This window comes from Bombina bombina, chromosome 12, assembly GCF_027579735.1.
Source record: "Bombina bombina isolate aBomBom1 chromosome 12, aBomBom1.pri, whole genome shotgun sequence".
NCBI classification, from domain to species: domain Eukaryota; kingdom Metazoa; phylum Chordata; class Amphibia; order Anura; family Bombinatoridae; genus Bombina; species Bombina bombina.
In genome coordinates, this window is record NC_069510.1 from 110,577,618 (window position 1) to 110,594,025 (window position 16,408).

Sequence of the window (16,408 nt, forward strand, 5' to 3'; positions counted from 1 at the left end):
AAACTGTCCAAAATAATCTGACAGAAACCTTTGGGAGAGCGTGATATTGGGACCGGATTAATAGCTTTCAACTAAGAATACCAAGAGAACAAAGCAAATTTGATGATAAAAGTAATTTGGAAAGTTGTTTAAAATGACACGCCCTATCTGAAAAATGAAAGTTTTTAATTTTGACTAGACTGTCCCTTTAAATAAGAACAAAAAACATTTTTTTTATTTTTTTTAATCCACCCTGGTTCATGTCCCTTTAAGCTATTGGATGAGTGCATGAAAACATTATAGGTATGCAGTGTTTACTGTCCCCAGAGTATAATCTGCTTGTGTAATATCCTGTCTTTATTTGCAGGTACTCATCATATCACTTCTCCTCCAACCCAGACTGAATCCCTGCTGGCCATGTTCGATCCTTTAGCCCCAGCATCCAGCGAAGGTCGGCTATTTGCAGTGATTTTATATGATTTATATTCACTCTCAGGCTTATCCTGCACTTCTGTACAAATGGTTTTGTTGTTAACGTTTAAGAGGAGATAACTCGGTGGACTAATATAGACAGGGGAGAGAAGCTTACACATTATCTAGAAGAGAAGATGTGGAGGAATAAAGAAAGTTAATCTGGTAGTAAATGGTCCCTTTAATAAATCTGAGCGTGCCAGGGAAACTTGGTGCTGGCGAATCATAAGGTAGTTTGCAGTGGTTTAAAGTGGAAATGAGAAACAATGTATCTTCATTGGTATCATGGTAACAGTAAGTCATCTCTGATTGGTTATGTTTCTCAACCATTTGAGTAGATTTCTTTTCAGCTAAAAAGGGTGATCACAAATGAATCACCAGTTATTGAAAAACATGTTTCATGGTTCTAAAAAAAACAAGCATTAAAAAAAGTTTACTGGGTCTCCACCGCGTTTCGGTTTACAGTGATACAGTAAGTGTATTTCACTTCACTCTGGAAAGATGTAGAACATACTGGATTTCTACAAAATGGCAATTATGTTTATTAAAACCTTCTTATGATCTGTTAAATACATACAGAATTCTTCCTATCTTACGTTTAGTTTGTAGCCCTTTAGGTCTATAGGAGAAAATATATCAAGACAAAGATAATTTGATGCTTAAAGAGCAGACTATTTTGTCTGCTATTCATTGTTAAGAATCCATCTCCACCCTATGGGGCCCATTTATCAAAGGGCTTGCGGACCTGATCCGACACTGCGGATCAGGTCCGCAAGACCTCGCTAAATGCGGAGAGCAATACGCTCTCCGCATTTAACATTGCACCAGCAGCTCACAAGAGCTGCTGGTGCAACGCCGCCCCCTGCTGACTCGCGGCCAATCGGCCGCCAGCAGGGAGGTGTCAATCAACCCGATCGTATTCGATCGGGTTGATTTCCGGCGATTTCTGTCCGCCTGCTCAGAGCAGGCGGACAGGGTTATGGAGCAGCGGTCTTTAGACCGCTGCTTCATATCTTGTGTTTCTGGAGAGTCTGAAGACTCGCCAGAAACACCGCCCTTCAAGCTCCATACGGAGCTTGATAAATGGGCCTGCATAAATCAATACCCCTCAGACATACTGAAGGAAACCATGAATTTGTGTGAATCTTATAAAAACGAATTAATATAGTACAGGGAATGTGGCAATAATTTGCCTCAGCAAACTGTGCCAGGTAATGTGGAAACATTTGCAGTGTGCTTGATAAAGTGTTAAAGTGATCTTAAATTTTAGCGTTAACGCTTTTACTTACTGTAAACAGACCGCCGATCCTCCGCCCACATCTCCTCCTGTATTTTGCAGATAGATGACGAATCTGGCTTCCTGAATACCATAGGAAGAGAAGAGAAAGATAAGGGTTATTGTAGCACTCATTCTTACTTAAGTGAATATGGAGTTAGTTAAAAAACTATACTTTAATTAATTGAATTAAAAAACATGGGGTAAAAACCCCTACCGTTTACCAATACCCACTACCAGACACCACTTATAACTAAAAGCAAGCCGACAGTCACTTCTCTGTTTCCTGGCTGAAATTTCAGTGTAAAGTATAGCATTGAGAAAGGCTAGGTCGTAGCCGAAACGCGCTTGCTGTATATACTTCTATCTCGCCGCTCAGTCACTTCAGCCACCTGATGCCGACATTTCCAGCTATCGGCCAGGAAACAGAGAAGTGACTGTCGGCTTGCTTTTAGTTATAAGTGGTGTCTGGTAGTGGGTATTGGTAAACGGTAGGGGTTTTTACCCCATGTTTTTTAATTCAATTAATTAAAGTATAGTTTTTTAACTAACTCCATATTCACTTAAGTAAGAATGAGTGCTACAATAACCCTATCTTTCTCTTCTCTTCCTATGGTATTCAAATGTTATAAAGGGGCAGCACCGGAATCCACTAATTCTTTTTCTTACTATACACCAGTGTAGTGCCAGTTTATATATCTTTCCAATATATTGGAATCTGGCTTCCTTCAATCGTTGTGTGCCCCATGAGCTGGACGCCAATGGGGGCACATAACGATTGGAGGGAGCCGGATTCGTCATCGATATACAAAATACAGACAGAGGTGCGGGCAGAGGATTGGTGGTCAGTTTACAGTAACAAAATGGTAAGTATTTTTAAAAAAAAAAAAAAAAGTTTTGTAATGTTTAATCAATTAAAGTGCCCATGTTTTTAAGAGTATTTTTCAATTCTGGGCTTTAATTCATTAAACTTTACAATCACTTTAAAATTAAATATAGTTTATATACTGTATTGGTATATACGAGGTAATATGTACCACACAAGAAGTGTGTTCTATCTTGGGATGTCTACAGTCTTGGCAGTGACAAGGCTAATGCAATAGAGGACAAGAAGATATGTACGTGATTGGATGGATATTAAAGTATACTTTACACCGCTAACACCTTTTATGTTCCTTTAAAGGGACATGAAAGCCAAACGTTTTCCTCCTTCATTTAGATAGAGCATGCAATTGTAATTTTTTCTTTTATTTTCTTGGTATCCTTTGTTGAACAGGATAACTAGGTAGGCTCATGAGCTGCTGAATGGTGGCTGCACACATATGCTTCATGTTATTGGCTAATCCAATGTTCATCTAGCTCCTAGTAGTAAATTGCTGCTTTTTCAACAAAGGATACCAAGAGAATGAAGCAAATTTGATAACGGAAGTAAATAGAAAAGTTGTTTAAAATTATATGCTCTGTCTGAACAATGAAAGAATAAATGTGAGTTTAATGTCCCTTTTAAAGGACCAGTAAATACAGTAAATTTGCATAATCAACAAACGCATGATAAAAAGACAATGCAATAGCACTTAGTCTGAACTTCAAATGAGCAGATTTTTTTTCTGACAAATTACAAAGTTATGTCTATTTCCACTCCCCTTGTATCATGTGACTGCCATCAGCCAATCATAAATACATCTACGTATATACTGTGAATTCTTGCACATGCTCAGTAGAAGCTGGTGATTTAAAAACTGTAAATATAAAAAGACTGTGCACATTTTGTTATGAAAGTAAATTGGAAAGTTGTTTAAAATTGCCGCTCTATCAGAATCATGAAAGTTTAATTTTGACTTGAGTGTCCCTTTTAAGGGAAGATGATAATGGGCTGAGGAACCTGATGGCCTCCATAGATGTTCAGTAATGGAGTAACATTTTCTTCGTTAGTGGGATGATTCTGATTGTCATAGTTGTGCTTTTTGTAAGTGTATTTATTTTGGGAGTCTGGTGCTATGTTTCCTGTTGGAACATAGAAAAGGAAGGTTCCATGATTGGTTTTTAATATGTTAGTTTGCCGTCCAAGCCTAGAGAAGAGCTCTGTATTATAATATGGCTTTTTACAATATGTGATCTCAAATAGAAAAACTTGATGAGCTTTACAGGAATTCAGTGAGGGTTTGTGTTAAAATGAAAGTATATATCGTTTTAAGAGACTTTTATATTTACTTCTGTTATCAAATTTTCTTCTCTTTTGTTGTAAAGCATACCTAGATAAGCTAGGTAGTTAGATGGCGATTGGTCGCTTTGCACATATACTGTACCTCTTGGCATTGGTTCACTAGATGTTCAACTTGCTCCCTGGTGTCCAGGGGTTAAACACAGTTTATCGCCAGCAATAGTGCAGTAATAAAATCCTCTAACTGACTGACCCTGTATTGAGGAAGGTCAAATAAAAACTTGTTTTGTTAGCATTTGTGGCCTGTAAACTACTAACTTGTAAAAGCAAACAAAAACTAAAAAGCCATTGTGTATGGAATAGTTTGGAAGTGAATGCAGTGAAGAATAAGTCTTATTATTGATCCTGATTGGAGAAAGTGATGTTTTGCAGTACTGAAATATCATCTACACTATGATCCCATGTGTTCAGGGACAGCTGAGCATGTTCAGGCTTCAACAGCAACAAGGATGCAGGCTCAGATGCAGGGAGGTAAATGCAAACTCAGTTTATTGAGATCAAAAATCATCCATAAAACACACAGTGAAAGAACTAGGTCTTACGCGTTTCGGCTATGCCTTACTCATAGACCCTAGTCCTCCACTCACATATAAACATATTTATAGGCTATGATCTCAAACCCTTCTCCCCCCACACAGTGCAAAGAAATCCACCACTTAAAGGGACATACATAGAATGTCAGTTCTTAGCAATATAGAAGTCCTATACATAGGGTATAGCCAAAGTATCATATCATTACTTACAAGTGTTAGACAATACAATAAAGGTAATAACTATGTCAACTTACTTAAAGGGACATCCCCATATTTAGTATAATTTAATTTAACACTCATATTGTTCTTAAATAAAATACATCCTATTGATGGACTATATATGAAAAAATTCTTATGATAATAATGCTAAAGAACATGTTAAGGCTTCAGTCAGATGTATTGTAAGTGTTCTTAGTTACAATTTACTGAACAAAGATATGTCATTTTCTGTTACAGTGGTACGTCCTAAAGTGCACTATGCCAGGCCCTCGCATCCACCGCCTGATCCACCTATAATGGAGGGGACGTGTGCAGGGAATGAGGCACGGTTACCCACATTTGGTTCTCACATCTTAATTCCCACTGATTCTGAAGCATATAGGCAGAGGCACTCGTGCCCAGATAGGTTGGTGCGCAGCCGTAGCTCCGAAGTTGCCTCATCAGTAAGGCGGCCGATGAGCGACCCAGGCTGGGTCCGTAGAGGAGGGAATGAGGAGCGGGAGCTGCCTCCAGGTTCCGCTATGTTAGTAGCTTCCACGCTTATCAATGCATCGCAGTCTTCATCCTCATCCCCCAGCAAGGACTCTTCTAGGGGAGAGGTAAGTGCTTAAATTGTCATATAAGAAAAAATAAATTGAGCTCTAATGAAATGTGTTGAAAGAGTACAAATAGAGAAGAAAGCGTTTGACATCTGGTCAAGAGGAATTGACTCTGGTGACATTTTTTAACCAGGCCCCACACAGACTTAATTCTTAAAATAGAGATGTTGGTCGGGAACCGTTTTAACGAAAGAAACAAAAGTGATGTATTTTTCTCCAACATAGGTGTGTCCGGTCCACGGCGTCATCCTTACTTGTGGGATATTCTCTTCCCCAACAGGAAATGGCAAAGAGCCCAGCAAAGCTGGTCACATGATCCCTCCTAGGCTCCGCCTACCCCAGTCATTCTCTTTGCCGTTGCACAGGCAACATCTCCACGGAGATGGTTAAGAGTTTTTTGGTGTTTAAATGTAGTTTATATCCTTCAATCAAGTGTTTGTTATTTTAAAATAGTGCTGGTACGTACTATTTACTCTGAAACAGAAAAGAGATGAAGATTTCTGTTTGTAAGAGGAAGATGATTTTAGCAAACGTTACTAAAATCGATTGCTGTTTCCACACAGGACTGTTGAGATGAAGTAACTTCAGTTGGGGGAAACAGTTGGCAGACTTTTCTGCTTGAGGTATGACTGGCCACATTTCTAACAAGACTTTGTAATGCTGGAAGGCTGTCATTTTCCCTATGGGGACCGGTAAGCCATTTTCTTAGATTAAGTAAAAGAATAAAGGGCTTCATAAGGGCTTAAAAAACTGTGTTTTTCTGGGCTAAAACGTTTACTTTGCTAAGCATATTTTGCAGATTATAACTCTTAATAGTTATTATAATCTTGGGGATTGTTTAAAAAAAACGGCAGGCACTGTATTGGACACCTTTTTCAGATGGGGGCCTTTTCTAGTCATAGGCAGAGCCTCATTTTCGCGCCACTAATGCGCAGTTGTTTTTGGAGAGCAAGGCATGCAGATGCATGTGTGAGGAGCTAAGAACCACTGAAAAAGCTTATAGAAGGCGTCATTTGGTATCGTATTCCCCTCTGGGCTTGGTTGGGTCTCAGCAAAGCAGATACCTGGGACTGTTTAGGGGTTAAATGTAAAAACGGCTCCGGTTCCGTTATTTTAAGGGTTAAAGCTTTCAAATTTGGTGTGCAATACTTTTAAGGCTTTAAGACACTGTGGTGAAATTTTGGTGAATTTTGAACATTTCCTTCATACTTTTTCACATATTCAGTAATAAAGTGTGTTCAGTTTAAAATTTAAAGTGACAGTAACGGTTTTATTTTAAAACGTTTTTTGTGCTTTGTTGACAAGTTTAAGCCTGTTTAACATGTCTGTACCATCAGATAAGCTATGTTCTATATGTATGAAAGCCAATGTGTCTCCCCATTTAAATTTATGTGATAATTGTGCCATAGTGTCCAAACAAAGTAAGGACAGTATTGCAACAGATAATGATATTGCCCAAGATGATTCCTCAAATGAGGGGAGTAAGCATGATACTGCATCATCCCCTTCTGTGTCTACACCAGTTTTGCCCACACAAGAGGCCCCTAGTACATCTAGTGCGCCAATACTTATTACCATGCAACAATTAACGGCTGTAATGGATAATTCTATTGCAAACATTTTATCCAAAATGCCTACTTATCAGAGAAAGCGCGATTGCTCTGTTTTAAACACTGAAGAGCAAGAGGACGCTGATGATAACTGTTCTGACATACCCTCACACCAATCTGAAGGGGCCAGGAGGGAGGTTTTGTCTGAGGGAGAAATTTCAGATTCAGGAAAAATTTCTCAACAAGCTGAACCTGATGTTGTAACATTTAAATTAGAACATCTCCGCGCACTGCTTAAGGAGGTATTATCTACTCTGGATCATTGTGACAATTTGGTCATTCCAGAGAAATTATGTAAGATGGACAAGTTCCTAGAGGTTCCGGTGCCCCCCGATGCTTTTCCTATACCCAAGCGGGTGGCGGACATAGTAAATAAGGAGTGGGAAAGGCCCGGCATACCTTTTGTTCCTCCCCCTATATTTAAAAAAATATTTCCTATAGTCGACCCCAGAAAGGACTTATGGCAGACAGTCCCCAAGGTCGAGGGGGCGGTTTCTACTCTAAACAAACGCACTACTATTCCTATAGAAGATAGTTGTGCTTTCAAAGATCCTATGGATAAAAAATTAGAGGGTTTGCTTAAAAAGATGTTTGTTCAGCAAGGTTACCTTCTACAACCAATTTCATGCATTGTTCCTGTCACTACGGCAGCGTGTTTCTGGTTCGAAGAACTAGAAAAGTCGCTCAATAAAGAATCTTCGTATGAGGAGGTTATGGACAGAGTTCATGCACTTAAATTGGCTAACTCTTTTATTTTAGATGCCGCTTTGCAATTAGCTAGATTAGCGGCGAAAAATTCAGGGTTTACTATCGTGGCGCGCAGAGCGCTTTGGCTAAAGTCTTGGTCAGCGGATGTGTCTTCCAAGACAAAATTGCTTAACATCCCTTTCAAGGGTAAAACACTGTTTGGTCCTGATTTGAAAGAGATTATTTCAGACATCACCGGGGGAAAGGGCCACGCCCTTCCTCAGGATAGGTCTTTTAAGGCTAAAAATAAGCCTAATTTTCGTCCCTTTCGCAGAAACGGACCAGCCTCTAATTCTACATCCTCTAAGCAAGAGGGTAATACTTCACAACCCAAACCAGCCTGGAGACCGATGCAAGGCTGGAACAAGGGTAAGCAGGCCAAGAAGCCTGCCACTGCTACCAAAACAGCATGAAGGGATGGCCCCCGATCCGGGACCGGATCTGGTGGGGGGCAGACTTTCTCTCTTTGCTCAGGCTTGGGCAAGAGATGTTCAGGATCCTTGGGCACTAGAAATAGTTTCTCAAGGTTATCTCCTAGAATTCAAGGAACTACCCCCAAGGGGAAGGTTCCACAGGTCTCAATTATCTTCAAACCAAATAAAAAGACAGGCATTCTTACATTGTGTAGAAGACCTGTTAAAGATGGGAGTAATTCATCCAGTTCCAATAGGAGAACAAGGGATGGGGTTTTACTCCAACCTGTTCATAGTTCCCAAAAAAGAGGGAACATTCAGACCAATTTTAGATCTCAAGATCCTAAACAAATTTCTCAGGGTTCCATCGTTCAAAATGGAAACCATTCGAACGATCCTTCCCACCATCCAGGATGGTCAATTTATGACCACGGTGGATTTAAAGGATGCGTACCTACATATTCCTATCCACAAGGAACATCATCGGTTCCTAAGGTTCGCTTTTCTGGACAAGCATTACCAGTTTGTGGCACTTCCATTCGAATTAGCCACTGCTCCGAGAATTTTCACAAAGGTACTAGGGTCCCTTCTAGCGGTTCTAAGGCCAAGGGGCATTGCAGTAGTACCTTACTTGGACGACATCCTGATTCAAGCGTCGTCTCTGTCAAAATCAAAGGCTCATACGGACATCGTCCTAGCCTTTCTCAGATCTCACGGATGGAAAGTGAACAAGGAAAAAAGTTCTCTGTCCCCGTCAACAAGAGTTCCCTTCTTGGGAACAATAATAGATTCCTTAGAAATGAGGATTTTTCTGACAGAGGTCAGAAAATCAAAAATTCGAAGCTCTTGTCAAGTACTTCATTCTGTTCTTCGTCCTTCCATAGCGCAGTGCATGGAAGTAATAGGATTGATGGTTGCAGCAATGGACATAGTTCCTTTTGCACGAATTCATCTAAGACCATTACAACTGTGCATGCTCAGACAGTGGAATGGGGATTATACAGACTTGTCTCCGACGATTCAAGTAGATCAAAGGACCAGAGATTCACTCCGTTGGTGGCTGATCCTGGACAACCTGTCACAGGGAATGAGCTTCCGCAGACCAGAGTGGGTCATTGTCACGACCGACGCCAGTCTGGTGGGCTGGGGCGCGGTCTGGGAACCCCTGAAAGCTCAGGGTCTATGGTCTCGGGAAGAATCTCTTCTCCCGATAAACATTCTGGAACTGAGAGCGATATTCAATGCTCTCAAAGCTTGGCCTCAACTAGCAAAGGCCAAATTCATAAGGTTTCAATCAGACAACATGACGACTGTCGCATATATCAACCATCAGGGGGGAACAAGAAGTTCCCTGGCGATGGAGGAAGTGACCAAGATAATTCAATGGGCGGAGGATCACTCCTGCCACTTGTCTGCAATCCACATCCCAGGAGTGGAAAATTGGGAAGCGGATTTTCTGAGTCGTCAGACATTCCATCCGGGGGAGTGGGAACTCCATCCGGAAATCTTTGCCCAAATAACTCAATTATGGGGCATTCCAGACATGGATCTGATGGCCTCTCGTCAGAACTTCAAGGTTCCTTGCTACGGGTCCAGATCCAGGGATCCCAAGGCGACTCTAGTAGATGCACTAGTAGCACCTTGGACCTTCAACCTAGCTTATGTATTCCCACCGTTTCCTCTCATTCCCAGGCTGGTAGCCAGGATCAATCAGGAGAGGGCATCGGTGATCTTGATAGCTCCTGCGTGGCCACGCAGGACTTGGTATGCAGACCTGGTGAATATGTCATCGGCTCCACCATGGAAGCTACCTTTGAGACAGGACCTTCTTGTTCAAGGTCCATTCGAACATCCGAATCTGGTTTCCCTCCAACTGACGGCTTGGAGATTGAACGCTTGATTTTATCAAAGCGTGGGTTTTCAGATTCTGTAATAGATACTCTGATTCAGGCCAGAAAGCCTGTAACTAGAAAAATTTACCATAAAATATGGAAAAAATATATCTGTTGGTGTGGATCTAAAGGATTCCCATGGAACAAGATAAAAATTCCTAAGATTCTATCCTTTCTACAAGAAGGTTTGGAGAAAGGATTATCTGCAAGTTCTCTGAAGGGACAGATCTCTGCTTTATCTGTTTTACTTCACAAAAGGCTGGCAGCTGTGCCAGACGTTCAAGCGTTTGTTCAGGCTCTGGTTAGAATCAAGCCTGTTTACAGACCTTTGACTCCTCCCTGGAGTCTAAATCTAGTTCTTTCAGTTCTTCAAGGGGTTCCGTTTGAACCCTTACATTCCGTAGATATTAAGTTATTATCTTGGAAAGTTTTGTTTTTGGTTGCAATTTCTTCTGCTAGAAGAGTTTCAGAGTTATCTGCTCTGCAGTGTTCTCCGCCCTATCTGGTGTTCCATGCAGATAAGGGGGTTTTGCGTACTAAGCCTGGTTTTCTTCCGAAAGTTGTTTCCAACAAAAATATTAACCAGGAGATAGTTGTACCTTCTTTGTGTCCGAACCCAGTTTCAAAGAAGGAACGTTTGTTACACAATTTGGACGTAGTCCGTGCTCTAAAATTCTATTTAGAGGCTACTAAAGATTTCAGACAAACATCTTCTTTGTTTGTTGTTTATTCTGGTAAAAGGAGAGGTCAAAAAGCAACTTCTACCTCTCTTTCTTTTTGGCTTAAAAGCATTATCCGATTGGCTTATGAGTCTGCCGGACGGCAGCCTCCTGAAAGAATCACAGCTCACTCCACTAGGGCTGTGGCTTCCACATGGGCCTTCAAGAACGAGGCTTCTGTTGACCAGATATGTAAGGCAGCGACTTGGTCTTCACTGCACACTTTTGCCAAATTTTACAAATTTGATACTTTTGCTTCTTCGGAGGCTATTTTTGGGAGAAAGGTTTTGCAAGCCGTGGTGCCTTCCATTTAGGTGACCTGATTTGCTCCCTCCCTTCATCCGTGTCCTAAAGCTTTGGTATTGGTTCCCACAAGTAAGGATGACGCCGTGGACCGGACACACCTATGTTGGAGAAAACAGAATTTATGCTTACCTGATAAATTACTTTCTCCAACGGTGTGTCCGGTCCACGGCCCGCCCTGTTTTTTTTAATCAGGTCTGATGAATTTTTTTCTCTAACTACAGTCACCACGGTATCATATGGTTTCTCCTATGCATATTTCCTCCTGTACGTCGGTCGAATGACTGGGGTAGGCGGAGCCTAGGAGGGATCATGTGACCAGCTTTGCTGGGCTCTTTGCCATTTCCTGTTGGGGAAGAGAATATCCCACAAGTAAGGATGACGCCGTGGACCGGACACACCGTTGGAGAAAGTAATTTATCAGGTAAACATAAATTCTGTTTTTTTTTTTCCCACAGCCAGAAGAAAGGAAAGACAGCGACGATGAGCGATCAGACCGGAACAGGCCGTGGTGGAGGAAGCGGTTTGTGTCTGCGATGCCAAAAGGTAAATATTATGTGGAAGTACCAATTCTATGACAAGGTGCAGATCTGAAATAAGACTGGTGTGCTTGATAGTTACTGATCAAATCTAACTGGAGACCTCGAATAATAAGATAATATGTTAAACACCTGCATGTTTTCTTATATTAGTAGTTACATTTATGGCGCTAAAATACTTCTTTTTTTTTTTTTTTTTTGTAAATAAATTCCATCAGCTCCCATCCAGTTCAGGAAAAAAGAGAAGCCAGATAAAGACAAGGATGACTTTGGAACAGACAGATTCACTCTTCAGGGTAAGTGTTTTCAGGGTGTAATGTTCTTTACAACAAGCCTAAAATGGCATCACTATGGTAAGCAGCACTTGCTGGATCTGTAGCGGGCAAGAATGAGTTGTCAGCTTGTGTCTTGGCAATAGACATGAGCATTCGGCTATTATAACAGCAGCTAGCGACATTCGGGTCTTTTTGGAGCCAGGATTATTTGGGTGAAAGTACAACACACAGAGATATGGATTTGCACAATAGCTTAATGCACGTCTACTTGGCAATAGGACCTACGTTAGTTAAAGGGACACTGTACCCAAATTTTTTCTTTTGTGATTCAGAAAGAGCATGCAATTTTAAGCAACTTTCTAATTTACTCCTATTATCAATTTTTCTTCGTTCTCTTGCTATAATTATTTGAAAAAGAAGGCATCTAAGCTTTTTTTTGGTTTCAGTACTCTGGACAGAACTTTTTTATTGGTGGATGGATTTATCCACCAATCGGCAAGGACAACCCAGGTTGTTCACCAAAAATGGGCCGGCATCTAAACTTACATTCTTGCATTTCAAATAAAGATACCAAGAGAATGAAGATAATTTGATAATAGGAGTAAATTAGAAAGTTGCTTAAAATTTCATGCTCAATCTGAATCACGAAAGAAAATTTTTGGGTACAGTGTCCCTTTAAAGGGATAGGAACGTTTATTCAGACAGAGCATGTTTTTTTAAGATACTTTTATTTTTAAATGTACTTTGTTCTGTTGGTATCCCTTGTTGAAAAAAGAATATGTACATATCCTACACTGGTGGGAGCTAGCTGCTTGGTGCCTGCACACATTTGTCTCTTGTGATTGGCTAACTAGTTGTGTTCAGCTAGCTCTCAATAGTGCATTGCTGCTCCTCAAGGATATCATGGAAATGAAACAGATTTGATAGAAGTAAATTAGAAAGTTGTATGTATCTAAATCATGAAAGAACAAATTGGGTTTCATATCTCTTTAATGCACTACACCCTTCTTTCTTGTCCTTCAGCAGGGGCGCTGCTAGCGGAGATCTGTGTGCCCAGAATTTTACTTAAAATGACATTAAACCCCTTTAGCTTTAGTGTAAACATTGTACTTTACCCACACTCTCTAGGCCAAGAACATATATCTGTACCCTGCATATCCAATATCTGGTTTATGGGAGTTTCTGCATTTTGAAAAATATAGGTTACAGAATTTGTTATTTTGGGCTAGTGCAAAGCCTTTTTTTCCCCTTTTTTTTTAACAAAAGGAAGAGATGTGTAATGTCCCTTTTTAATGTGAAAAGAAATGGACTGCATGACCACATATTGGTAGAGAAATCTGGTCTACCAAACATGCATGTTATATGTCACACAGTAAAAGAGTGAATACATTTTGTACATGTGATCACAGAATAAAACAGACATTAAATAATTGTTTTTTAATTTATACATAGTATATGTCCTTAATTAAAGGGACATGAAACATAAACATTTTCTTTCATGATTCAGATAGAGAATACAATTTTAAACAATTTTCTAATTTACTCCTATTATCTAATCTGTTTCTTTCTCTTGGTATCATTTGTTGAAGTAGCAGCAATGCACTAATGGTTTCTAACTGAACACATGGGTGAGCCAATCACAATCGATATATATCAACAGCCACCAATCAGCAGCTAGAACCTATGTTTCTCCAACATAGGTGTGTCCGGTCCACGGCGTCATCCTTACTTGTGGGATATTCTCTTCCCCAACAGGAAATGGCAAAGAGCCCAGCAAAGCTGGTCACATGATCCCTCCTAGGCTCCGCCTACCCCAGTCATTCTCTTTGCCGTTGTACAGGCAACATCTCCACGGAGATGGCTTAGAGTTTTTTAGTGTTTAACTGTAGTTTTTATTATTCAATCAAGAGTTTGTTATTTTAAAATAGTGCTGGTATGTACTATTTACTCAGAAACAGAAAAGAGATGAAGATTTCTGTTTGTATGAGGAAAATGATTTTAGCAACCGTTACTAAAATCCATGGCTGTTCCACACAGGACTGTTGAGAGGAATTAACTTCAGTTGGGGGAACAGTGAGCAGTCTCTTGCTGCTTGAGGTATGACACATTCTAACAAGACGATGTAATGCTGGAAGCTGTCATTTTCCCTATGGGATCCGGTAAGCCATGTTTATTAAGATTGTAAATAAGGGCTTCACAAGGGCTTATTAAGACTGTAGACTTTTTCTGGGCTAAATCGATTCATTATTAACACATATTTAGCCTTGAGGAATCATTTAATCTGGGTATTTTGATAAGTTTATATCGGCAGGCACTTTTTTAGACACCTTTCTCTTTAGGGGCTTTCACAAATCATAGGCAGAGCCTCATTTTCGCGCCGGTGTTGCGCACTTGTTTTTGAGAGGCATGACATGCAGTCGCATGTGTGAGGAGCTCTGATACATAGAAAAGACTTTCTGAAGGCGTCATTTGGTATCGTATTCCCCTTTGGGCTTGGTTGGGTCTCAGCAAAGCAGACACCAGGGACTGTAAAGGGGTTAAAGTTAAAAACGGCTCCGGTTCCGTTATTTTAAGGGTTAAAGCTTCCAAATTTGGGGTGCAATACTTTTAAGGCTTTAAGACACTGTGGTGAAATTTTGGTGAATTTTGAGCAATTCCTTCATATTTTTTCGCAATTGCAGTAATAAAGTGTGTTCAGTTTAAAATTTAAAGTGACAGTAACGGTTTTATTTTAAAACGTTTTTTGTACTTTGTTATCAAGTTTATGCCTGTTTAACATGTCTGAACTACCAGATAGACTGTGTTCTGAATGTGGGGAAGCCAGAGTTCCTTCTCATTTAAATAAATGTGATTTATGTGACAATGACAATGATGCCCAAGATGATTCCTCAAGTGAGGGGAGTAAGCATGGTACTGCATCATTCCCTCCTTCGTCTACACGAGTCTTGCCCACTCAGGAGGCCCCTAGTACATCTAGCGCGCCAATACTCCTTACTATGCAACAATTAACGGCTGTAATGGATAATTCTGTCAAAAACATTTTAGCCAAAATGCACACTTATCAGCGTAAGCGCGACTGCTCTGTTTTAGATACTGAAGAGCATGACGACGCTGATAATAATGGTTCTGAAGGGCCCCTAAACCAGTCTGATGGGGCCAGGGAGGTTTTGTCTGAGGGAGAAATTACTGATTCAGGGAACATTTCTCAACAAGCTGAACCTGATGTGATTACGTTTAAATTTAAGTTGGAACATCTCCGCATTCTGCTTAAGGAGGTATTATCCACTCTGGATGATTGTGACAAGTTGGTCATCCCAGAGAAACTATGTAAAATGGACAAGTTCCTAGAGGTCCCGGGGCTCCCAGAAGCTTTTCCTATACCCAAGCGGGTGGCGGACATTGTAAATAAAGAATGGGAAAGGCCCGGTATTCCTTTCGTCCCTCCCCCCATATTTAAAAAATTGTTTCCTATGGTCGACCCCAGAAAGGACTTATGGCAGACAGTCCCCAAGGTCGAGGGAGCGGTTTCCACTTTAAACAAACGCACCACTATACCCATAGAAGATAGTTGTGCTTTCAAAGATCCTATGGATAAAAAATTAGAAGGTTTACTTAAAAAGATGTTTGTTCAGCAGGGTTACCTTCTACAACCAATTTCATGCATTGTCCCTGTCACTACAGCCGCGTGTTTCTGGTTCGATGAGCTGGTAAAGGCGGTCGATAGAAGATTCTCCTCCTTATGAGGAGATTATGGACAGAATCAATGCTCTCAAATTGGCTAATTCTTCACCCTAGACGCCACTTTGCAATTGGCTAGGTTAGCGGCTAAGAATTCTGGGTTTGCTATTGTGGCGCGCAGAGCGCTTTGGTTGAAATCTTGGTCAGCTGATGCGTCTTCCAAGAACAAGCTACTTAACATTCCTTTCAAGGGGAAAACGCTGTTTGGCCCTGACTTGAAAGAGATTATCTCTGATATCACTGGGGGTAAGGGCCATGCCCTTCCTCAGGATCGGCCTTTCAAGGCCAAAAATAAACCTAATTTTCGTCCCTTTCGTAGAAACGGACCAGCCCAAAGTGCTACGTCCTCTAAGCAAGAGGGTAATACTTCTCAAGCCAAGCCAGCTTGGAGACCAATGCAAGGCTGGAACAAGGGAAAGCAGGCCAAGAAACCTGCCACTGCTACCAAGACAGCATGAAATGTTGGCCCCCGATCCGGGACCGGATCTGGTGGGGGGCAGACTCTCTCTCTTCGCTCGGGCTTGGGCAAGAGATGTTCTGGATCCTTGGGCGCTAGAAATAGTCTCCCAAGGTTATCTTCTGGAATTCAAGGGGCTTCCCCCAAGGGGGAGGTTCCACAGGTCTCAGTTGTCTTCAGACCACATAAAAAGACAGGCATTCTTACGTTGTGTAGAAGACCTGTTAAAAATGGGAGTGATTCATCCTGTTCCATTAGGAGAACAAGGGATGGGGTTCTACTCCAATCTGTTCATAGTTCCCAAAAAAGAGGGAACGTTCAGACCAATCTTAGATCTCAAGATCTTAAACAAGTTTCTCAAGGTTCCATCGTTCAAAATGGAAACCATTCGAACAATTCTTCCTTCCATCCAGGAAG

General features: G+C 40.9%; 1 protein-coding gene across 8 annotated transcripts in view; it reads left to right on the forward strand.

Moving 5' to 3' along the window:
• Positions 1–16,408, forward strand: part of GAPVD1 (GTPase activating protein and VPS9 domains 1) — a 231,021-nt gene that overhangs the window by 83,693 nt on the left and 130,920 nt on the right. For 5 of the 8 annotated variants that reach the window (XM_053695629.1, XM_053695630.1, XM_053695631.1 and 2 more), the window contains 5 exons: positions 347–430; positions 4,320–4,418; positions 4,937–5,298; positions 11,441–11,528; positions 11,740–11,817. In XM_053695629.1, coding sequence (XP_053551604.1) covers positions 347–430; positions 4,320–4,418; positions 4,937–5,298; positions 11,441–11,528; positions 11,740–11,817 — 711 coding nt within the window. The remainder of the gene's footprint in view (positions 1–346; positions 431–4,319; positions 4,419–4,936; positions 5,299–11,440; positions 11,529–11,739; positions 11,818–16,408) is intronic. The other 3 variants (XM_053695636.1, XM_053695634.1, XM_053695635.1) reach the window with 1 other exon arrangement.